The following is a 24,615-nucleotide window of genomic DNA, read 5'->3' on the forward strand; positions in this document are numbered from 1 at the left end:
GCCAGCTGTTCCCCTGACTCCCATACACACACATATCCAGAGCAGCAGGCCCGTGGCCCAGCCGTACTCCACGGGAGTCCATAACCAGCCCCAAGAGACTGCGATGACGGAAGCCAGATGAGGTACAAGCCTCCACCAGATAAAACAGGCCAATTAGCTTGTATGCCAAGAGAGCTCCCTGCATAGTGTTTTCCAAATGTAGGGACCCTCTGAATGTACAATGTGGAACCCTTTTTATTTTCCTTCATTTACAATACCTCAGACAAACAGGTTGATCAAATCCAAATCATAACATTTTATTTCTTTCATCACTATGAAATAAAAACAGTTCTATTCACTGCTGTGTGAGTGTATTGTAACTTCCTGAACCGTCTTTTTGAATTGCACATGGCACAAACATACAATTCAGCATACGTGATGATGGCGAGGCTGTACGCGTTAGGTTTTGTCCTTTCCTTTTTTGACTTTTTCTCCCACATTTGCTGCTTCCCCTCCATCTTCTACCAACCTTACCATCAGATTAAAATATCTGCAATGAAGACACCCGGTGGACAGCTTGTCAGTGATGCTGGGAATGGAATTGAAGGGATCTCAAGAATATTTCTGTGCCAGAACTAGAGACCTCTTCATTACACTGAGGGATGGGCAAGTGTGACATAAGATATGGAAAAGAAACTAAAATCCATCATGTTTTTTTGGCTACAATACTACTTACTCAGTCACCTCAACAGTCTAAATAAACTGGAATCGTACTTTATGCACTTCTCAAAATACTGCTTTTTTATATTACTAGCGCAAGGTTCATATAAATCGACACAAAGTAGAGCAACAAGTCATTTATCTCACAAATGTAATGCACTTTTAATAAGCCCCACTTAATCTGATACCTCTAAATATAATTTGGTGGAAAAAATTTCCAAAAGAGACCTCATTAAGGGATTTTATGAGACTTTTTTGTTTGTGTCCTTTCTGCTGCTCCCATATTTGGGGATCACCACAGTAAGCCTTTATAATGTGCTCCCAGATTTTGCAAAGGATTCAGACTCTCGTTCAAGTCAAAGACATAAACCACCTTACCATGGTAGCATCCATAAGTTTTATGGATGCTACGTCAGTAAAGAAATAACATCATAAAACGCATGGAGGAATAAGAAACATTAAAACAAAGCTCTGGAGATGTTAATAGCAGGTTTAGGTTGTATGACTATATCTCAAGATCAGCAGATTTTAAAGAAAACCCTCAAAAAGACAAGTACGACTTGTGCACCAACAAAATAGCCAGAAGCAAAGATTTTTTTAAAGAAATCAATTTGAAAAAACATTTCTTTGTTGTCCACTTCGTATTGGAGAAGCATTGAACACGTAACAGGCTGCTCTAATCAGTTTAAACCAAAACTAAACTTTGTGGGATCACGCAAAAGCACTAAAACTAACACACCCATAACACACCAATTCCAATTAAACATTGCTGTGGTGTATTCATGCTCTGACAATGTTTTTCTTTAACTAGAACATAGAAGCTGATAAGAGTAGATTGAAGATGGATGGAGCTAAATACATTGTTATACTGGAGAAAAAACTGTGAGAAATTTTAAAAGACTTTGGGAGCTTTGGGGAAGTTCACTTTTGATCCAAAATGAGAAGTCAAAAAATACCTAAAAAGACGTACGCCGATACAAGCAGCAAAAGGCTAAATGGTGATAAACAGTTGAACAAAGCAATGGAAAACAGAACAGAATACTCTCATAGCCAGAGCAGTAAATCCAAATATAAGCCACAGAGAAGATTGAACTCCTCATAGAAGACCTTAATACAAAGTTTGCAAATGAAAAAACAAAAAAACAAAAAAACAATTGGATTGTTCATCTGGGCTCAATAAAACATAATTTAAATTTTATCCACAAGCCCCCCCATCCCTCAGCGTCTCCACAGAAGCAAGTGAGTTAGTGAGAGCAAGTGAAGGCAGGACACTGTTGATGAGGAAAAGACAAAACTAATCAAGGATTATATGGGCCATTTCCTTGGTGCCAGTCACCATATCAGACAGGGACTTCCAAACTGTCGCTCTTTGCCTTCTCATGATCACACCAGCACAACTATTGCACATAAGAAGTTAAAAGTTTTAAATGTGATTCAGGGTTTTAATGTCTGATGGGTAAGATTTAGTGTAGCAGGAATCAACTGTCTGCCCTGTTAGGGTCATAACAAGTTTAGAGCAATAGAACTGTTTTGTTTTTTTAACCACAAAGAAAAATAAATTGTTGCTTTATTTATCCACATCAACTGCATGTCAGTTTGGTGCATTTGTTGTTTAGAAGTTTTTTTTTTCTTCTTTTTTTTTCTCCTAGACCAGTTTGTACTATAAATACAACAAAAACTAGCCCAAGTTGCCTCCTAAAAAAAAGAAATAGCTTATTGCACATTAGTGCAGCACTTTGATTAAGTCTTTTTCATTTTGTATAAATTATTAATAGTTCAGGCACATCTATGGACCATCAAACCATTAGCATGCGAAGCCAACAACATCCTGTACTACATTCAAAAATACCTCCTCCGTCTGTGCTCATGCACCTCTGACAGTGTTCCCCTTTTTCATTGACGAAGTTAGAACATGTTGAGTTTTTCTTTTTTTTTATAACAGACCCCTTTAAATTTTTCAACAGCAGCAGCTGCAGTTAAAGTGCTAGTAGTGCACAAAAGCAGAGTCTTCTATAATAAATGAAATAATAAAGTATTTTATAGGTTGAACCTCCACAGGAGGTCATCCAGATGCATGAAATAATAAAGTATTTTATAGGTTGAACCTCCACAGGAGGTCATCCTGTGGAAAACAGTGAACAGAATGGCCTTTAACAAAGCAGGCGTAAAGTGTTGCAAGTTTTTTTCACACTAATTAAAAAAAAATTAAGTCAGGACTCCAGATGAAATGGTCTACACTTACAGATGAGCTATGAACATAGATAAATACACTCACCGGCCACTTTATTAGGTACACCTGTCCAACTGCTTGTTAAAGGAGAAGTTCGGTTTTTTACACTTTAAGCCCATTTTCTGTAGTGTCCAGGATGAAATCGAATGATCGACACCAAAAGTTTGACAATTGCTCCTGTCTCTGCTTTTTGGCTCATTTAGAATCACCCCCTGGCTGCTTTAGAATGGCTAGCATAGAGCATGTCCGATAATGTCCTTAAAACAACCTTAAACGTTCTTTTTTTTAAATATGCTACTCACCGGGTCGTCAGCGCTGTTCAATGACGTTCCAAAAAAAGTTTCGTAAAGAAAAAACGTTCCTGAAGTGTTTTATTTAGCATTTTGTAAATCCCCTTGAGTTCTGTTGGAATAGTCAATATTCCGCTTCCACCGGAAACGGAAATGGGGCCTGTTTACACAGTTGTAGTCTTTTCGCTTCACTCTGTGTACTCCGACGTCGAGAATCAAGAATCGAACTTTCGTATTCCATTTTCAGAGTTTTTTAAAGTGTTTAACAGAGACGTTAGCACCTCGACGTCGGAGTACACAGAGTGAAGCGAAAAGACTACAACTGTGTAAACAGGCCCCATTTCCGTTTCCGGTGGCAGCGGAATATTGACTATTCCAACAGAACTCAATGGGATTTACAAAATGCTAAATAAAACACTACAGGAACGTTTTTTCTTTACGAAACTTTTTTTGGAACGTCATTGAACAGCGCTGACGACCCGGTGAGTAGCATATTTTTAAAAAAGAACGTTTAAGGTTGTTTTAAGGACATTATCGGACATGCACTATGCAAGCCATTCTAAAGCAGCCAGGGGGTGATTCTAAATGAGCCAAAAAGCAGAGACAGGAGCAATTGTCAAACTTTTGGTGTCGATCATTCGATTTCATCCTGGACACTGCAGAAAATGGGCTTAAAGTGTAAAAAACCGAACTTCTCCTTTAACACTTAAAGGAATAGTACACCCAAAACATGATTAGCCTTCATTTTCTACTCACCCCCATGCTGAACAACACTCTGGAGTACTTTTTTGATATCTCAAATGCATCTGGAGATCTGGGAGGCTTCTTGCTGTCTGCTGACATTCAAATAATGGAGGTACCCACCGCCCGAGGCAGAAAGGTCCATAAAAGTCCACAAAAATGTCATGGTCTTGGTTCTGCTGTTTTCTTTGCTCCTTGTTTTCTTGATTTATTAGCCTAATTCCAGTTTTGTTGTATTTCTAGATTTATATTCTCAAGTTTTTCTGTTGTCCTCTTTTGCCCTCTTGTGTGTGTATGTTCCTTTCCCCTTGGCTCCCTCGTTGTCTCCTCTCACACCTGTTCCTTGTCTGCTCGTTAGCCCTCCCTTTGTCTCTCTCTCCTATATATGCTCTCCCTCTGCTCTCACTCTTTGTTGGTTCCTTGTCTTTGCTGTCCTCCCATGCTGTTGTCCACGTTCCTCGTCTCTCCCTGGCTCCTCGTGTTTGGTTTTCCCCAGATGTCTTCTCAGTTCTGGTTTGCCTTTCATTATTAGTTGGATTTTTTGGATTCCTGCCTTTGTTTACTGTTTTGCCCCATTAAAACTCCCAGAAATCTCCTCAGCCTCTCTGCCTCTGCATTTGGGTCCTCTACCACAACCAAACCGTGACATTAGGAACCAACCACAATGGACCCAGCAGAGCCCAGTCTGGACACCCTGAGGGATTTTTTCCTGAAGCTGGGAAAGGCTCTGGACACTATTGCCAGTCTCAGCCCGCCTGAGGAGAGGGTGAGTGCAGCTGGCCAACTAAGACAAATTCTCCTCACAAACTCCAAACTCATTTCTCCCCCAGTGCTGTCTGAACTGTTTGAAGAGTTGGAGTGGAACCACCAAGCAGCCAGCGCCCAACTCTTCAACAGACCTCCACCACCCAAACCATCTCTTCATCTCCTCCCTACCCTGCTGTCAATCGCCTCCGGTCCAGTTCCGTCACCTTCACCAGCTGTTGGTCCCCCCATGCCGTCTGCCTCCTCCAGGCGTAAGCGCCGCCGGGGGAAGAAATGCACTCCCTCTCCGGCGGGTCAGCCTGACGCCACCACTCCCTCTCCGGCGGGTCAGCCTGACGCCTCCACTCCCTCTCCGGCGGGTCAGCCTGACGCCTCCACTCCCTCTCCGGCGGGTCAGCCTGACGCCTCCACTCCCTCTCCGGCGGGTCAGCCTGACGCCTGCTCCAATCCCACTCTTCTTCAGGTCAGTTTCCCCTATGGCCTTGGCCGTCACCTCCATGACCAGCAGTTAGCTCCTCGAGTTAGAGGTTTAAATTCAGTCACCATAATTACACCCACTGCAGTCAGAGCACCACATATTGAGGAGTCCGAGTTATGGGACTACTTTTATGGGCGAAGGGAGGATCTATTCCCTTTCCTTCCACCTCCATCAGCTCCCTGTCAGCCAGCACATCCAGAGCCCATTAGAGGGCCGGTTTCCCCAGCTCCAGAGCCCATTAGAGGGCCGGTTTCCCCAGCTCCAGAGCCCATTAGAGGGCCAGTTTCCCCAGCTCCAGAGCCCATTAGAGGGCCAGTTTCCCCAGCTCCAGAGCCCATTAGAGGGCCAGTTTCCCCAGCTCCAGAGCCCATTAGAGGGCCAGATTCCCTAGCTCCAGTGCCCAGTGGAGGGCCAGATTCCCTAGCTCCAGTGCCCAGTAGAGGGCCAGATTCCCTAGCTCCAGTGCCCAGTGGAGGGCCAGATTCCCTAGCTCCAGTGCCCAGTAGTGGGGAGGGTTCCCCAGTACCTGAGCCCATTAGCGGGCCGTTTATCCTAGCACCAGAGACTCCTGAGCCCATTAGCGGGCCGTTTAGCCTAGCGCCAGAGACGCCTGAGCCCATTAGCGGGCCGTTTAGCCTAGCGCCTGAGACCCCTGAGCCAGCTCTGAGCAGTCTAGAGACCCCTGAGCCAGTTCTGTGCCGTCCAGAGACCCCTGAGTTAGCCCTGTGCCGTCCAGAGACCCCTGAGCCTGCTCTGTGCCGTCCAGAGACCCCTAAGCCTGCTCTGTGCCGTCCAGAGACCCCTGAGCCTGCTCTGTGCCGTCCAGAGACCCCTGAGCCAGCTCTGTGCCGTCCAGAGACCCCTGAGCCAGCTCTGTGCCGTCCAGAGACCCCTGAGCCAGCTCTGTGCCGTCCAGAGACCCCTGAGCCAGCTCTGTGCCGTCCAGAGACCCCTGAGCCTGCTCTGTGCCGTCCAGAGACCCCTGAGCCTGCTCTGTGCCGTCCAGAGACCCCTGAGCCTGCTCTGTGCCGTCCAGAGACCCCTGAGCCTGCTCTGCATACTTTTCGAAAGGCTTCAGAGATCGGGGTTAGTGAAGATACGCATCACCGGGTGCCCCAAACCGCCAAGAGCCCTCTGCGGGCACTTCAAGCCACCTCAGAGACTGAACCTGTGCCGCCATGGGCAGTTTCCTCCATGCTGGATGTGGAGCCACAGTCGGTGGTCTCCTCCGTTCCTGGTGTGGAGCCGCAGTCGGTGGTCTCCTCCGTTCCTGGTGTGGAGCCGCAGTCGGTGGTCTCCTCCGTTCCTGGTGTGGAGCCGCAGTCGGTGGTCTCCTCCGTTCCTGGTGTGGAGCCGCAATCGGCGGGCTCCCCTGTTCCTGAGGTGGAGCCGCAATCGGCGGGCTCCCCTGTTCCTGAGGTGGAGCCGCAATCGGCGGGCTCCCCTGTTACTGAGGTGGAGCCGCAATCGGCGGGCTCCTCCGTTCCTGTCCAGGGGCCGCAATCGGCGGGCTCCTCTGTTCCTGTCCAGGGGCCGCAATCGGCGGGCCCCTCTGTTCCTGTCCAGGGGCCGCAATCGGCGGGCTCCTCTGTTCCTGTCCAGAGGCCGCAATCGGCGGGCCCCTCTGTTCCTGAGTGGGTAGCATCCAGAATTTACTCGAAACGAAGTCATTTAGAATGTTTTTAGAGCATAAACAGTAGTGTATAGGATTTCCTGAAAGCGTGCACATGCGCGATCACGACGCTACGGAAGCGGGCAGACCAAACCAGCGCATTCAGCTCGGCAAAGAACTCATGCTCTTCCTCAACACTGAAGTCCTCAGACATTTTTCTTTCGTTGTTTCTTTCTTTGCACAGGTAAACGGCACATTTCTTCTTCTACGCTTGCATTATTGGAAGAGCAGACGCTGAATGCGCACTTTCATCTGGTTTGGTCTGCCGGCTTCCGTAGCGTCGTGATCGCGCATGTGCGCGCTTTCAGGAAATCCTATACACTACTGTTTATGCTCTAAAAACATTCTAAATGACTTCGTTTTGAGTAAATTCTGGATGCTACCCACTCAGGACACTTGGAATACATTGGACGACCAGTATGGAGGAATATTGACCACCATAGACCTCCATTATTTGAATGTCAGCAGACAGCAAGAAGCCTCCCAGATCTCCAGATGCATTTGAGATATCAAAAAAGTACTCCAGGGTGTTGTTCAGCATGGGGGTGAGTAGAAAATGAAGGCTAATCATGTTTTGGCTGTACTATTCCTTTAATTTCTAAGCAGCCAATCACATGGTGGCAACGAGCATCATTATGGGGAAGAAAGGTGATTTGAGTGACTTTGAACGTGGCAAGATTGTTGGTGCCAGAAGGGCTGGTCTTAGTATTTCAGAAACTGCTGATCTACTGGGATTTTTACGCACAACCATCTCTAGGGTTTACAGAGAATGGTCCGAAAAAGAAAAAACATCCAGTGAGCGGCAGTTCTGTGGGCGGAAATGCCTTGTTGATGCCAGAGGTCAGGGGAGAATGGCCAGACTGGTTCAGGCTGATAGAAGGGCAACAGTGACTCAAATAACCACCCGTTACAACCAAGGTGGGCAGAAGAACATCTTTGAACGCACAGTACGTCGAACTTTGAGGCAGATTGGCTACAGCAGCAGAAGACCACACCGGGTGCCACTCCCTTCAGCTAAGAACAGGAAACTGAGGCTACAATTTGCACAAGCTCATCGAAATTGGACAATAGAAGATTGGAAAACGTTGCCTGGTCTGATGAGTCTCGATTTCTGCTGCGACATTCGGATGGTAGGGTCAGAATTTGGCGTCTACATCATGAAAGCATGGATCCATCCTGCCTTGTATCAACGGTTCAGGCTGGTTGTGGTGGTGTCATGGTGTGGGGAATATTTTCTTGGCACTCTTTGGGCCCCTTGGTACCAATTGAGCATCGTTGCAACGCCACAGCCTACCTGAGTATTGTTGCTGACCATGTCCATCCCTTTATGACCACAATGTACCCAACTTCTGATGGCTACTTTCAGCAGGATAATGCGCCATGTCATAAAGCTGGAATCAACTCAGACTGGTTTCTTGAACATGGCAATGAGTTCAATCTACTCAAATGGCCTCCACAGTCACCAGATCTCAATCCAATAGAGCATCTTTGGGATGTGGTGGAACGGGAGATTTGGATCATGGATGTGCAGAATTGAGGCAGTTCTGAAGGCAAAAGGGGGTCCAACCCGTTACTAGCATGGGGTACCTAATAAAGTGGCCGTGAGTGTACATCTGCTAGTTGCAACACAAAAAACAATGCATTTAAAGGGACTTTTAGTCAGTTTTGATCTTGTGCTTGTTTAAATTACTTTTGTCAGGATGGTGGTTAGTTTATCACAAACATAGCAGCTCAGGCAAAATGTGAGGAGCAGGCCTACTGATTGGTTAGTTTATTAAAAGGTTGTTCACCTGAAATGTCCTGTGCTCGAAATGATTAGAGAGGTATCTGTCCACATAGGGCTACATGAAGAGGTTTATCTACATGCTGTCTGCCCAATCTGAAATATTTCTATTCAACTGGTAAAAACATACTCTGGAGGCTTCATGGAAATGTTAATTATTTTGAATTGTAGCATGATATTGGATGTTTAAGAAAGGAACAGGAAAACTTCAATTTAGGAGATTCAGAGAGCCAAAGGACTTTTGACTGTAACAGACGGTTAAGTACCAGTAGAAAAATAAACCTAAACACACAGCCGAAGATACAATGGTCTCCTATCGACCAAACCACATGCATGTACCATAGCATGGCCCATTCAAAGGCCAGGTTTAAATGATATCGAGAATTGACAGCGAAGCTTGAAAAGTGGATGCTAAAATTCTCTTTCTTTGCTCTTAAAGCATTGAAAGTTGGTTCAACCAAACCTAAATGGGGGAGGAAACACATCTGCAAATCTCTCTTATTGTCCACAGCGAGGGGACATTCTTCTTCATCAATTTCTAATTATTTAGATAAAACATATCAGACCTCTTAGGGTCTTTCTAGAGAACTAAAATTCAATCATCAGTTGGGAAATTTTAAATAAATCAGATGGATATAAAGGCAAACATCCTCACCAAAGTTTACACTCAATTCCAATTGGAAAGCAGTATAGATAAATCTGGGCTTACGTTTACTTAAATTCTTTTTCTAACCCAAGAGCTACATACTTACAAATCTGAGTAGGGCTCAGATCTTGAAATAAACATCGATTTTCAACCTCTTGTTTTAATGCTTGCATGGTCAGACTTCTTGAGGTGTGTATATATTGATTTTAGAAAGAATCAAAAAACCCACATGAGGAAAGGTTCTATGAAATAGCTTGGGCTATAAACGCCAAAGTTTTTTTTTTTTTTTATTAAAATGTGATTGTCATCTGATAAATAAACAACATAGAACATGAGTTGAATCTTTGTTCACATGGGAACATTTTTCTATAATTTTTGTAAGACTTTCCCAGATAAGGGAAATGTTACAATCTAAAAAACAAACACAAAGAAGCAGGTTTTAACAAACTGCATCTACCTATTAAACTGTAAACCTAAAATGCATTTCTTTTCCAGAGATGATGACATTTTGATAGATACTTAGATAAGATTTATCTCAAGTACCCGTAGGAAGCTATTTCCCAGACCCTCCCAGAGCTCAGTTCATTAGCTTGCATATTCAACCACCAATAAGAGCTAAGGGGCTGTGGGGTGATGGGAATAGAGACGGATACCTGGCTCAATATTAAGGAGACTGCTTGTTCAAGTGGCAGGTACTGCTTCAGCCTCCATGCTTGAATTTCTTATCCTACTCCTCAAACCTCAGAATAAACACCTTTCCCTGAGGGAGTGCCCAATGCTGGTTCCTTCTACTAATTACCCATGGGTCCCACAAATGCTCCAGCTGGTTGGCAATGTGGGAACATTGCAAAGGCAGGAGGTGCAGCAGCAGCAAAAACAGCTAAGGAATCTGACTAGGAAGAGGAATCTGATTAAAAGTTTAACATTGCTTTCCAGGTCAAATAGAGGAGAATTCAGAAGTTCCGTTTTAATCCTCTCTGGTACATTTTGATTGGAGCTTAAAAAAAAATGAATACTTTAAATCAGTTTATTATCTTAATCTCAGTAGACCATGACTAACCTTGTGCCTCCATAAAGGCATCTTACATACAGTTGTCAGAAAGAGGTCTCCCAGAAGACAATGCAGAACACATGTCAAAGACAAATTCATTGATCATTTTGACACAACTGTTTGCCGAGCAGCTTAAAAGATTGGCAGCTTGACAGCAGAACGGTTGACACTAATTGATCGATAGGCGCTTAACTAGAGGAGACCTCTGACTAACATGAAACTTCAATTGCCTACAAATGAAGTGACGCGTTTTCTGACTTGTCCTTGGTTCCGAAAACAGTTTTCGCACTCACCGTCTCGTCCACGTCGATCCGGCATTGTCTTAGAAGGGCCAGAGGAGACATACAGAAAGCCATCCATGAAGAGGGACACATCAGGGAAAGAAGACTTCTCTGACCACTGACCCAGTCTTGGGAAATCTACAAGGAGGGACATTAGACATAACAGCCATTAGTTTCAAAATATCCCATGCTATTCCTCAGCTCTGCCCTCAAATTTCTTTTGGGACTGAGATCAGGGTTTATTCCTTTATGAGCAACATTCTCATTAAGCCACTTTGTGACTCTTTTGTTGTGTCAATCATCCATCATTCCATGTCGATGATTACACATACATATATGTTTAAGACAAAAACACAAACACAAAATGCATATTTAGATTTCTAGCTCTTTCTACTCAACTATTTTTAAGAAACAAGAAAGAACTATCCCAAGAGATGTCCTATTTTTCCCCAGCTGTCCTTTTTAGAATGATTGATATGATTTTTACATTTTTCCACTATTGTTATTTTTAATTTGTGCTTTCTTAAAAAGCTGAATGTTTTTGTTTTTATTTAAAAAGGCTTACTTGCCTTTATTTAGGACTTTCTTTGGGACATTAATAGACTAATATATTCAATTTATATGAGAGGGAAATTGTTTGTTTGAATCAGCTATGAGTAGACATTTTGAAATATTTCGTTTGGGGTTTGGTGCACTTGAGGTTAGATTAAAATCATATAAGAAAATGGCAGAATCGTTTATGTTGTCTAGTAGCGGATGTCAAAACAGGTGTCATAATATATTCATTTTAAAGGTTGGCAAGAAAAAGTGATAAAAATAATCACAGACATTGACTTAGAAACATCAATTTCTGTTGCACTGTCTGTTTTATCCAATTGTCCTTGAGGTTTTAAAACATTTCCATTGACATATACAGAACAGTTTTCAAGCATAAAAGTCAGTACCATTTGATCTGATGATTAGTGACTATTGACTTGGCGGTAAATAAGTAAATTCTTTATATTTTTAATGCAGGTGACATGGTCTTAAAAATTATTGACCTTCAACAGTATTTGCAGACCAGCCGTGTTATATTCCCAACTTGCCCTTAAGCAAAACAGTGAATCCCTACCAGATTCCTGACTACTGTTCTTGAACCAAAGCCCTACCTCCATGTAGAGATGTTTTTCCCCTTTGGCCTGGATAAAGCAGCACAGGACCACCTTTTCAATCACAAGCAGCATACAGGGATCATATAAGATTCTAGTTAATATTGTAGAGACTTTGTTACATGGTCCTACTTTTGCAAAAGGCAAAGATAGGGTGTTCAAAGAGTGTTTCTCTGGCGATCTTTAAAACATTACTTTTTACTCCGTGTCAATACGAATATAAAGCATTCCAATCTAGCACTCCTTAAGATGAACTCCCTTTACTCATCCTTTTTTTTTTTTGCCAGCTTTAAGAGCTCCCCACATCAGCCTTATCATTCTCAAATTCAATTAGTTTTCATTCTGAGGTCCAATTTACCTACAGAGCATTATTAATATCTTTGAGATTTTATCTTGGGCACCTACAGCTCTCTCACCAAGCAAGTTAAAATAGCTAATTGAAACCAGTTTTGCTGAACCGACGTTTCCACCTTTGATGACATCTCAAAGGCCTTGTCTCATGGCCATGTGCCATTCATAGGAGAAATAAAGAATCTGTTGATCAACATGGCTCATCTTTATTTTTGTTGCAGGTTCATTATTGTCTCAAGTGATATCAATTTATAGTTATATCAAGGTAACAGCAAAGCCCTCCTTAATATATGAGAATAACAAACCAAAAAACAGATGGATCATGCACCAAACAGGCATGCACTTTGCCCATAATCAACTTCAAGACCTTCTGGAAGACCACTGGGCTAGGGAACAGATGAACATTCCTATGTTTGAACATAATCTTTATCACAGACAATTCATGATTTTAACAGAAGTCTGATAATGTAACACAACTACATTTCAGAGGTGGGGGTTAATTCCTTCTGAACATGCCCCTCTAGATGTCACTGAAGTTTCCCTTACAGTATAAAAGTGCCCGAGCAGAATTCTGTAATTCCTGAGAGGGGCAATATTCAACACCCCACCACCACGAGGGATGCTAAGATGGCTCTTACTCTGTACTGCGGTTCGGCCCATAGGCTAGGCTGAAACAACATTCAGAGAAGACTAAAAACCCTCTGATCCACTGGGGTAAAACCAACATGAGACGGCTCTGCCTGGGGATGAAACAAGCAGAGGTATCGTCAGCCTCAGCCTCTACCTGCGAGGCACTCCAGAGTAGAAGAGATTACAGGCTGTCTAAAGGAGTGGGGATCAAGAACCCAGGTTATACGTGGGTGAGCTCGACTATTTATAGCTAATAATGCTTCACCTATTGTAAAAGCTCAAACTTAGGCTGCCCCGCCCCCAGCGAAGGGACGAACCTCGTCCCCAAAACCAGTTTAGGCATTCATAGATCAGGTCGCCTCTACCTCTGATTGTTGTCCAGTACTCCTTGTACTGGTCCCTAGCTGTTTACCTTACTGATGAGGTGTCACATAAGGAGTAACCTGACCACCAGGTGCTTCTTGATTAACCCATACCCCATAAGCACTGAGCTTGGGGAAAGTAAAAAAAGAAAAAGAAAAGCCTGGTTCTTTAGCGACCACACGGGTGACTTATGTATTCACTCTGGAATTTTTGTAGTGCAACACAACCCCCAGGTTCTTCACAGATCTTGGGTTTCTCCAATCATAAATGAAGAATACCACTGTATTTTTCTCCAATTTTTAAGCTTAAAGACATAGTCTTGTAATACCTCTTTTGGGATGGGAAGATTTCACAGATGTAATTATTCATTTACTAATTCTCTTTATTTACTTTTTCTTTTGAGGTGCCACAGACTTCTATTTGAGTTAGCTCATTGATGCCTCCTTTGGAAGATGTTACAGGCATGTCCCCCCCGAGAGGATTCCAAGGGGAAAACACAGGACATGCTGGATAGACTATATTGTCTTGGACTGCCTTGAGCTTCCCCAAATAGAGCTGGAGGAGGTATCTGAGGAGAAGAAAGTCTGGTAGTCTCTGCTGAGACTGCTGGCCCCCTTGTCCCAGATGAAGCAGAAGATGATGATTCAAGTATGAATTATATTTAGATTGGTGCTATTTGTTGTTTTAATGAGATCTTCTAACCTACTTTATGTGGTCACATGGGTGACTTCTAAATTCTGCATGTGTCCTGTCATATTGAACAAAATCAAATGGGATAATTCCCAATATAGTTATTTTTTGTTTCATTTTGCAAAAGCCAAATATAGGTTAGACAGATTTTATTTTGCACTATATATGAAATATCTTAAAAACTGCCATCAGTTATTATAACAATTTAGAATGAGCTCAGAGTAAAATTATTTCCTATGTTCTTACTGATCTTAGTAAAAACTGAAACACTAACATAATTAGAGAAATCAAAAACCAGAAAAAACTTTTTTTCATGGCTTAGTAGGATTAAACCCTAAATTTTTAACAATGAAATGCAACCAAATTAGTGTAAAACACATTCACAAATAAACTGAAGTGTTTCCAACCACTCAGGTTGACAGAATGTAAATAAGCCAGTGGCTTGATGCTGTATCAGTTGTAACAAGGCTCTCTCTGTGAGCATGCTTAACAACCCCTCTGGGCCCCTAAAGCTAGACTCTGTTAGGATGGGACTGTGTTGTCTGCGGGGGTAGCAGTGGAGGAGTCTGGCCTGTGCTGATTGGCTCACTCCCCTGTGAAGGGAGGTGACATGATAGAGTGCTCAATTAGCCATCTGCTCGCCCACGGCTGCAGTTACAAAGCAGGCTTCGATAGGCAGTGGACAGCGGGGGTAATCAGAGAAGCTTGTTCGCACTCGTGCATTTACACGCAGACACACAGTTAATACGCAAACAGAAAACACAGGCAAGAGGAGCAAAGATAATACACAGCATAGGCAGAAGATGAGAGGTAGAAACAACAATTTGTGCATGTTATAGAAAAAAAGATTGATCTACAGTTTCCAATGGCCTTTTTACCTTTTGAGTATATTCAGATTTGCAATTATTGAATCCAAAACAGTACCTGGGGGTACAATTTTTTTTTTTTGTGCTTGTCAGCTACTCACCCTTTAGATGTCAGCTTATAACACATAGAAATGATCTGTGCAAAAACAGTGCTTCTCAATATTTTTTATTGTCTAAATTTAGGAAATGTCAAGATGTTTTTAGCTTTTTATCCATTAATTAACTTAATGTTGCGCAGAATTGTGAAGTTACAAATCAGATTACATGGTAATAGAAGTCTTAACAAATGAATATTAAAGCTATGGTATGCCTTTGATTCTTACCTCATTCAATCAATAGTTTATAGGATCATTACATATGGAGTCATTACAATGGAATAATGACTCGATTACAATTAAGTCATTACAATGGATTACAATAGAGTCTATGGAAGACTCCACTACTTCCTGAACTTAAGGCAGCTCCTTTGTTTTCAGTCTTTCTCTTTGGGACTAACTGATGAATCCTGGTGTGCCTGAACACAGTTACCATAACAACAATGGCCAGACACATTAGTTAGTCCAGTAATGAAAAGACAGAAACAAAATAAATGTCTTAAGTTTAGGAAGTAGTTGAGTGTTCCATGGAGCCCAATACATCTGTAAGCCTGCCACCAAACCTCTTTTTTTTTTTTTTTAAGACGCTTTGACACCGGTCCAGTACTCTTTGTAAATTCTGTCGGCTTGCACCATAGCAATCTGTCGGACCAACCATAGACTAACTATGGATTGCTCTGGTGCGAGCCCACAAAATTGACAAAAACTCCTGGATAGGTGTCAAAACTTCGTCAAAAAAGCTGAGGGAAAATCTGGTTGCCTTCGAATGTAAGCATATTTTGAGGTTAACACATTAATACAGTTTGATCTCACACACTTCAACATAACTGCAAGGTTTTAATCCTGCCAAAACATAAATCTATGTCATATTTCACAGCCTGTAATATGTTTTCTTTAAGGTTAACTGTCACCGGAAAAGGTATATTCTAGGGATGTCTTCAAAAGTGGCTTTGTCTTTTTGTCTTTTTCAAAAGAAGACAGATTCATGGACTGCATATTAGCAGCTCTAGCAATAGGCCCCATCCACCCCAAAGGTGTGGATCTCTGCAGTTTCTATGGAGCTTCAACACAACTGGGTGTTCAACTTTATAACTATACCTTTGAGTTGAAGCAGTGGGTAGAGCAGTTGTCTTTTAATACAAAAGCTGTTACATTCTTTCCCGCATCCTCCAACCACATGTTGTGCCCCTGGATACAGCTCTTGACCAAGTTAGCTAAGGGCTGTGCATGCATGTGAATGTTTGTAAAGTAAGTGAGGCTCAACAACATGTGGAGTTGTGAATTTGGTTCTAAAGATCAGAAGGACAATCTGTACTCTATGTCACTATCAAATCCAGTGCAGCACAAAATTTGTCTCCAACTATAACTCATTTGGTCAAAAGTCCAAATCTACCTAATACCAGACATTTTCCCCAGGTCTCTAAAAACAAAAGTTATTTAACTGCTTTTTAACAGCACAATTTAGATTGGCTCTTTCTGCATAGCTACAGGCCATTTTTAATATCTCCTTTATCAGTAAGTTGATTAACAAAGCAGTCTCAACTGTTAAACAATGACCAGTTGCTTCATTGTTCCCCAGTGAGGCTTCTGTGCTCACCTCGGTACAGAGACGATCCGTTTCAAGTTTTTTAATGATATCCTTATAAATGCAGACAGTGTAAAAAACACACTGTTATTATTGGACCTTTATTAACACTGTTTATCCCTCCATTCTTTTGGAACATCTGAATAACTGGGCTAGCCTTTCTAGAACAACACATGGCTGGTCTAAACCCTGCTTGAGGCACAGTGACTTTTTTCTCAGAAGGTAAAAACATCAAATAAAAAATAAATAAATTAATAAATACATCACACGTTCAGTTCCCTTGGTTTCATTTTGGAGCCCTCAAATTCAAGCCTTCTGTCAGCTGAAGAACATTTTCATGATTTTAAGACGAAAGACTTAGCAGGTCTGCCTAAAAAGTGGATCAGACAGTAGCAGTTTATCCAAAGTGTGGCTGCCTTTACCCACACTAAAAAAAAGAAATTGAAGGATATAACTCCAGCTCTAGAGTTCTTACACTTCCTTTAAATCACTGAATACCTTAGCAACAAAATACATCACATATTTGTTGTCAGCATATCAACTGTAAAGACCATCCAGGCCTTTTAGCTTGAGCCTGCTCCGCATACCCACAACCAAACATGGTGATACAACAGATAGTTCATAAGCTCCACTTTCCTTAAACTCCCAGGAGAATTGTAAAGTAAGGAAACATTAAGTTACTTTAAATACTGGTTAAAAGGCTTTGTTATCTCTTTTTTTTTTTTTTACATAAAATGTGACAAATATCATTGAAACTGTTAACTGAAATATAAATCTGAATTCCAGCTTTTCTTTACCTGCCTCTCATCTGATTGCATTGTACTGTATGTTTCTCTATGTTTTTATTTCTTATATTTCGTTCATATACAGCAACTTGAATTGTCTTGTTACTCTAATTTACTATATAAATAAACTTGCCTTGCTTTGCATCAGTCCTTAGCGACCTCAGACCTGGATGTTTCATTTGCAGTTGTGTTTGAGAGCTCACACTGCTGGTCAAAAACATTTCATTGACTAAAATACATATTTGCATTCTCATACCTAAGGGCAAATAATAAAACAATCCTGTTTTTCGACTGTGAGAGAAAGACCGAGGACCAAGAGAGAACCCACACAATCAAGGTGCAGGAACATACAAACTCCATGTATTAAAGGACCCCAGGGCATGATTTATACCTCTGGCCTTGCTTTAGGACTAACAGCTTCACCTCTATGCAGCCTCGATTCTAGATCTAGTTGTCTTTAGGCAGTTCAGTGAAAATTTTGGAAAATAAAGGGTGGCAAATCTAAAATGCATAGAGTGAACTTCGAACTAACTGAACAGAGCTTTACTCAAAATAATTGTGGTACTTTACTGCAGTAAAATTAGCGATGAAAAGTAGCATCAAGAAATATAGATCAAAACATTTTTTTAATAGTCATATAGGCCTCTCCATTTCTGCTCGTGGGAATAGACTGCACACAACAAAATGAAAAAGGAGCCTAAAAATAAATAAGGAACCACCAATGTGGAAGTCTTTGACAGTAAGGGATGGAGCCCATCATGAAGGGCACCCTAAGGGGTTTCTATAATGCAAAGACACGAGGCCTTAGAGAGCAGCAATTGGCTTTCTTAAATAGAATCTAGGATGGCAATATGCAAATCAACACGCTCCTACAGTCTCCCTAGGTGCTTTCAGACGAGCAGGTATTGGCGTGTGGTAGCGGGACTATTGAGAACTGTGTGTGCGCAGTTACGCACAAAGAAGAGCTAATGAAGTAGCAGTGCTCTGCTATCTGGTGGAAGTCCTAACATCAGAGTCACAAATGACCTGCTGAAAAGGGAAAGGGCTGCAGAGTCGCTCCAGAACAAGCAAGCTGACAATCTTCTTTTCTTTTTTTCTTTACCATTTCCAAAGGGTTGTGTGAGCCTTTTCCCTATTTAGTTTTTTACACAAACTAGGAGCATGATTCACACTGTGAGAACAGGCGGCAGTTATATTTTCCGCATACAAGCCCAATTTGGAGTTTAGTTGAGAAGTGACAATTCTTCATGGTGTCTGATTGTTTATTGCCAGCTCATTCTGTAGTCTCAGGGGGTCATGAAATAGGCGAAAGACTGTATTTGTTATCATTTTGCTTAAAGATAGCGTCTGGTTAACGGCTGTATGTAGTGTTTGAAGGAAGCCCTGAAGGGAGCCCTTGCTGTGAAAACATCTTTTACAAAATAAACCCAAACGGAGGAAAAACCCAACATGTAGCTATAAACAGTGGTGTCCTACTACAAACAACTAAAATATCCATATCCATCCATATGTCACCTTGCATGTGTGCAACTGTTATCCAGTTGAAAAAGTCAGCTGTAACCCTAGGCAGAGTTCTTTAAAACTCCAGAACAAGTCTGAATTCTGTATTGTCCTCAATATTGGCTGGTTTGTGTCTGCTTTCGTTCTGTCTTCTCTCTGTCAACATAGAGCTGTGCAGCTGGGATGGCATCATGAGGGGATTGAATTGTTCCCTGATCCTTAAAAACCTAACACAGCAAACACCAATGACAGGGAAAAAAAATAAAAAGTTCAATTTCTGTTTAATGAAATTTTTCACAAGTCTGTCTGCAAGCTCGGGGGGCCTACATCCAGAAGAACAATGCAGACAACACTTTCCACAGCTCTGCATCTTATGTGACAGTGCATCCGACGAAACAGTGGAGAAATGTCAAGAGGGGGAATTTGGACAGTGTTTCTGGGAAGCTTAATCTTCAAATGGAACGGCTACTTGTTTTTACAGGGAAACCAAAAAGCCTTCTGTCAGCAACAATATAGCAGGCTAAATTGGCTGGGTCATATCTTATTCCATTAATTTATGTTGTTTTAAAAAAAAGTAAGCATATGTGTAAGTTTTGTCATTAATATTTTCAAATTTCTATGTTTGTTATCAGTCAGGATTATGCTAAAAAATAATTTTATCAAGTGACTGTCAGCATGGAAGTTATCATGATCTATCTGGATAAGAAGTTGAATGATTTATTATCATACTGTTGCATTAATATTTGAGCATTTCTTTTAAATAAAGAGGAAAAGGAGCAGTTGCTCTGTTTTGAAAGAGTAAGATAATAAATACTAACTTTATTGTGGGATAGCTGGGAACACACTGCCAGTTCAGCTAAATATAAATATGTAAAAGGAGAAAATACAGAAACAAGATAATTGTTTAGTTTTTTACAGATCCTTAAAGAATGGAGTCTAAGTCTTCCAATGTAAGGGTGGATGATATATCGAACATAGAGTTTCCCCACGCACAATAGTTACAATTACTTAAATCATAACTAGAGATGGGAAGTAATGAAGTACAAATACTTCGTTACTGTACTCAAGTAGATTTTTCTGATATTTTTACTTTACTTTACTACTTATTTTTATGGCGACTTTTTACTTTTACTCCTTACATTTTTACACAAATATCTGTACTTTCTACTCCTTACATTTTTAAAAATTGGCTTGTTACTTTAGTTTTGAATCGTTTCAATGGAGTTACCGTTATTATTTTTCCTGTCCTCAATACCAAATTCAATCTAATTGGATGGGAATCTACGTTGCATTTGACGCACCACTACAAGATGAATCGACAGATTCGGCGGTATTCATTTGCGGCAAATCATTGCAGCTTGGTGGCGGTGGCGTTAGCATAGTAGTATGGACGACGGGATGATTGAAAATGAACACAACGGAGATCTAGTCCTATTGGCAGACATCCATTTAAAATGTAGGCAACGGCATGAAAAAAGTGGTTTCTACTTTTACTTTTATGCTTTAAGTAAATTTACATGCCTGTACTTTGTTACTTTTACTTGAGTAAATAAGTTTAATCAGTACTTCCGCTTTTACCAGAGTATTTTTTAACACAAGTATCTGTACTTTTACTCAAGTACGGAAAGTGAGTACTTTTGCCATCTCTGATCATAACCATTGAGTACAAATTTGCATGATGACATTAAGCAGTCTGCATCTATTTCACTGAGAATATTATTTTTCCCCAACACGCTTTGAATGCATCATAAACCCCTCCTCCACACAGGATGTTTTTCTGTGCGGCACACACTATAGCAACCGGCAAACGAAATATGGCGACAGCAGGTGTTTTAGCTAAGCAATATATGGCAGCGGTTTGGATTTCACATCAAGCACGTCGAACAAATGGCAATTATTTGTATTGTAAGACGTGCCAAAAAATTGATAATGTAGGAGTACAAACTTATTTTACCTCCTAAAAAGTAATTCGCTGCAAAATGAAGAATGTTGTAAACTCTGCATGTCAACGCCGCCCCGCACACCAATTAAAATGTTAAATTAATCAGCTGTGAAGCCGATGACGTTTGAAAAAGTAATGGAGATGGAGTGAAATCACAGATGCTAGTTATTACGTTATTTAAATGTTATTAGACGGTCTAATACCCTGTGATGTGATATGATTTTCTTTAGAGGTTTTGCAGGTGTTCTCTAAACTTGGAAATGTCTTCAATTTTACAACTGTTTGTGCTTCTTTAAAATTCCCAGCATGTAAAGATTAGGGGTTGAACGGTTCACAAAATCCACGGTTTGGTTCGGTTCAGCGTTTCGTGGTCATGGTTTTCGGTTCGGTTCGGTATATGTTGATTGTTAGCCTGACATGTTGGTTGTGTTGCTGTTAGCATAAACAAAACATGTTGCACAATGCTTGCATACTGTTTTTATCCACAACTTTCGTCATCGTAGGTGACTCTAAATGCAAAGTGGTTCCATACAGCAGACATATAAAGTGCTGCTGGCGCCTCTTCCTACTCCTGTTCTTTCCCACTCGCCATACCCACACAATTCTCCACAACAACTGATTTTTTTCCCCTGCTACACCCGGCTAGCAGCCAACCACCTACTGGGGGTTGGCTTTGGTCGCAATACCGCCACCTTCTGCACTGGAGTGTACAAGCGTCGCCTATGAGAAAAAGGAGCAGCGCATGAACCGAACGCAACACATGCGAACCGAACCGAGACAGTCGAACCGAACGGTTCGGACGGTTTTCATAAACCGTTCCATCCCTAGTAAAGATCAATGCAATGCTTTAATAATGCTTTAATTTTTGGACAGTATTTCGACTTTTGTTTTTGTAATTTGAGGTATTTTTTTTTTTATATATATATATATAATAATGCACAAAAGAGCCCTTCTTTATTTGACATTTTATTGAGTATTGTGGGTTTTTGATTTGTTTCTTGTTTGGTTGCTGGGATCTTGTGAAAGATCTTGTGACCTCCAAAAACATGGTAAGACCTGATCAACTCCAGCAACCTCTTTTAAAATTTATTTTAAGTTAAAACACAACAGAATTACATTGTCAGCATATAAAGCTTAACAATGAACAACATTTACAGTCCTTACACCTTTTAGGTTTGCATTTTTATGAGCAGCCATAACTATTGGCCCAATGTCAATGGTAAACAGTAGTGGAAACATTGGACAACCTTGTCGAAGAGGTTGAAAGGGCAATCCATTGGTCGGAAGAGCAACTGAAGAACTTCCCCTTTATAAAGGATCTATGCAATCCATGTTTCTAACAAAGGTGTTATAGCTGGCAAGAGAGGGGGAAAGGGCAACTACCTAGTGCCTCACAATACATTGGAAATAAGACAGGTAGAAATTTATCCTTAAAGTTTAATTCAGGGGGTATACTATCCGGTCAAGGAGTCCAACCAAACTTTTTGTTTTTTGTATTGCTTTAATTGAATGTTTACACAAAAGTAAAGTAAACTAAGTTAACTAAGTAAATAAAAAACTAAGTAAACTAAAAGTCTTACTGAGGTTCTCTGCTAGTTTTTTAATTAAAATGTGTCACTGTTTATCTTTCCATGCATAAAATATGCATGTAATCATGCATGTAGGCATGTGTGTATTCAGCATACATACATAAACGCATACTAATGTCTGTATAAACCATTTTATAATTGTCATCTTATAAACTTAAACGCAAACAGGAGACTTTCTTACTGTCACTACTATGTATTTGGTGGATATAAGAGTATGTTATCATTCTCTGGCATATCTTGGCTGTTATCCTAAGCTGCTTTTCACTTGATTGCTTTTTTGCTCTTTTTAAACCACACTATTGTCTGAATTGTGATGATGGAAATTAATGTAGCCATGATATCCTTGAATTAAATAAGCTAGATTGTTGTAAAGGTGATATATAAAATTCACTGTAAGCAAGACACCTGTATATAATGTAGAATCTGACTTTTGATTAGCATCTACTTTAAGAGTTGCTTCCTTAAGGTCAGTCCAAACTTTAAGTGGTAGACTAACAGTTACATCTGAGGCAACATCTCCCTGCAGGCAAAGAGTGGAGTCAGTTTGTCAGACTAACATTCAGGTCCCCTGACCCAGGTACTGCTTCCTGGCTACACAATGTTACTTTAGTTGAACATCCTCCTCAACAGCAGAAGTCTGGTTAGGTCCATATTTGTCTCTGTGTAAACAATGAAGCCCAACAACTTCCAGATTTATAATGAGCACACCGACTATGTGTATCCTACCCATTTCTTTTGGACACTCTCATACACATGAAAATGCCTTAGTATGGTCTTCTTTCTGCATGTGTGTCTTCCAGCACACCTCAGATAATTGCCATCTCCTTGGTGACCAGGTGACCCATGCAAGCAATTAGTGAGTCCATAACAGCCTCAGTGCCGGCGAGTATAAACAGATGCACTGCATGCATTATGTAAAATACAGTCCCAGAGAAAGTCTTCCACCTGGCCCTAGCCGCCTTTAATCTGATCCGCTCCTATCATGGGCCTAGTGTGGAAGTGCAAAAACAGAACACCCCCATCAGGAAGAAGCCACGTCTGTGCCGCGCCTCCTGAACAGGAGGTGGGTAATACAAAGGAGCATCAGGGGAAAATGTAGGACAGAGGCAGTGACTTGCGAGACAAACCTTTAAACTTAAAACTCCCTTGTTTCAAATGTGTTGCTTTTCATGGCCCTCATTTTCGATTCGCGTCACAGACGAAAACAAAAAAAACGCTATTGTGCTGTGAATGTACAAACCCGCACAGTAGTGAGAACAAATTTTAAAACATGGCTGTCATGTTAACATATCAAAAATACAGATCGTGTGTGCCAGCAGCAGCTGTAGAAGACTAACTTGCACTTTTAGTTTCAAGGTCTTTTTACACATTCATAACACCACATACATTTCCTTTTTTTTTCAGGTCTTGCCAGGAGAATATCAACTATTCTGTTTCCCAGCTGCCTTCTGTGCCACAGCGTTTCTACTGGGTTGAATACTGACCATGGAAAAACTTTTCTGCTTCAAGTAGAAGTCTTGGTCATTATTAACAGCATCAATTTAGGAATAACTACAACACAGATTGTTACGCTGCTACAATAACCCAAAAATACTAAACAGGTCAATAAACAAAAAGAACAAATCAAGGGTAATTTTGATAGTTATAGCCAACAATTTTACAGTGACAGTCTTTAAGACGTGTGAAATTCAAGAACTGGGGGCTAAATCAGACTTGTACCTGCAATTTATTTGACCCCAAGAGCCAAAGGAGTCAAATTGTGTCATGAATCATTATGTTCTTTTGAAGTGCACAAAGTCACTAATAAATGGTCCCTAATAAATGGGAGTAAAGTTATATAACCAGAGAAGTATGCTTTATGTAAATAAAAAAAAAAATGTAATCAAAGTTTAATTTAAAGAATCAATGGTCCCACAGCGATCAGATCTAAAATCAGTTCAACTCCCCTCATCTTTAATAAGTAACATGGATGGATGGATGGATGGATGGATGGATGGATGGATGGATGGATGGATGGATGGATGGATGGATGGATGGATGGATGGATGGATGGATGGATGGATGGATGGATGGATGGATGGATGGATGGATGGATGGATGGATGGGGGAAGGAAAATTTGATTGATTGATTGATGGATGGATGGATGGATTGATGGATGGATGGATGGATGGATGGATGATCGGATAGGGGAAGGAAAATTTGATTGATTGATTGATTGATTGATTGATTGATTGATTGATTGATTGATTGATTGATTGATGGATGGAGTGATGGATGGATGGATGGATGGATGGATGGATGGATGATCGGATAGGGGAAGGAAAATTTGATTGATTGATTGATTGATTGATTGATTGATTGATTGATTGATTGATTGATTGATTGATTGATTGATGGATGGAGTGATGGATGGATGGATGGATGGATGGAAGGC

The 24,615-nt window shown here is 41.1% G+C and overlaps 1 protein-coding gene across 1 annotated transcript in view; it reads right to left on the reverse strand.

The window, feature by feature from the left end:
• Window positions 1-24,615, reverse strand: part of zmp:0000000660 (arf-GAP with Rho-GAP domain, ANK repeat and PH domain-containing protein 2) — a 172,498-nt gene that overhangs the window by 86,001 nt on the left and 61,882 nt on the right. The window contains exon 9 of the mRNA XM_038298182.1: window positions 10,649-10,774. Coding sequence (XP_038154110.1) covers window positions 10,649-10,774 — 126 coding nt within the window. The remainder of the gene's footprint in view (window positions 1-10,648; window positions 10,775-24,615) is intronic.

Source organism: Cyprinodon tularosa, unplaced genomic scaffold (genome assembly GCF_016077235.1).
Source record: "Cyprinodon tularosa strain WSP-4 unplaced genomic scaffold, ASM1607723v1 ctg400, whole genome shotgun sequence".
In the NCBI taxonomy this organism is placed as follows: Eukaryota; Metazoa; Chordata; class Actinopteri; order Cyprinodontiformes; family Cyprinodontidae; genus Cyprinodon; species Cyprinodon tularosa.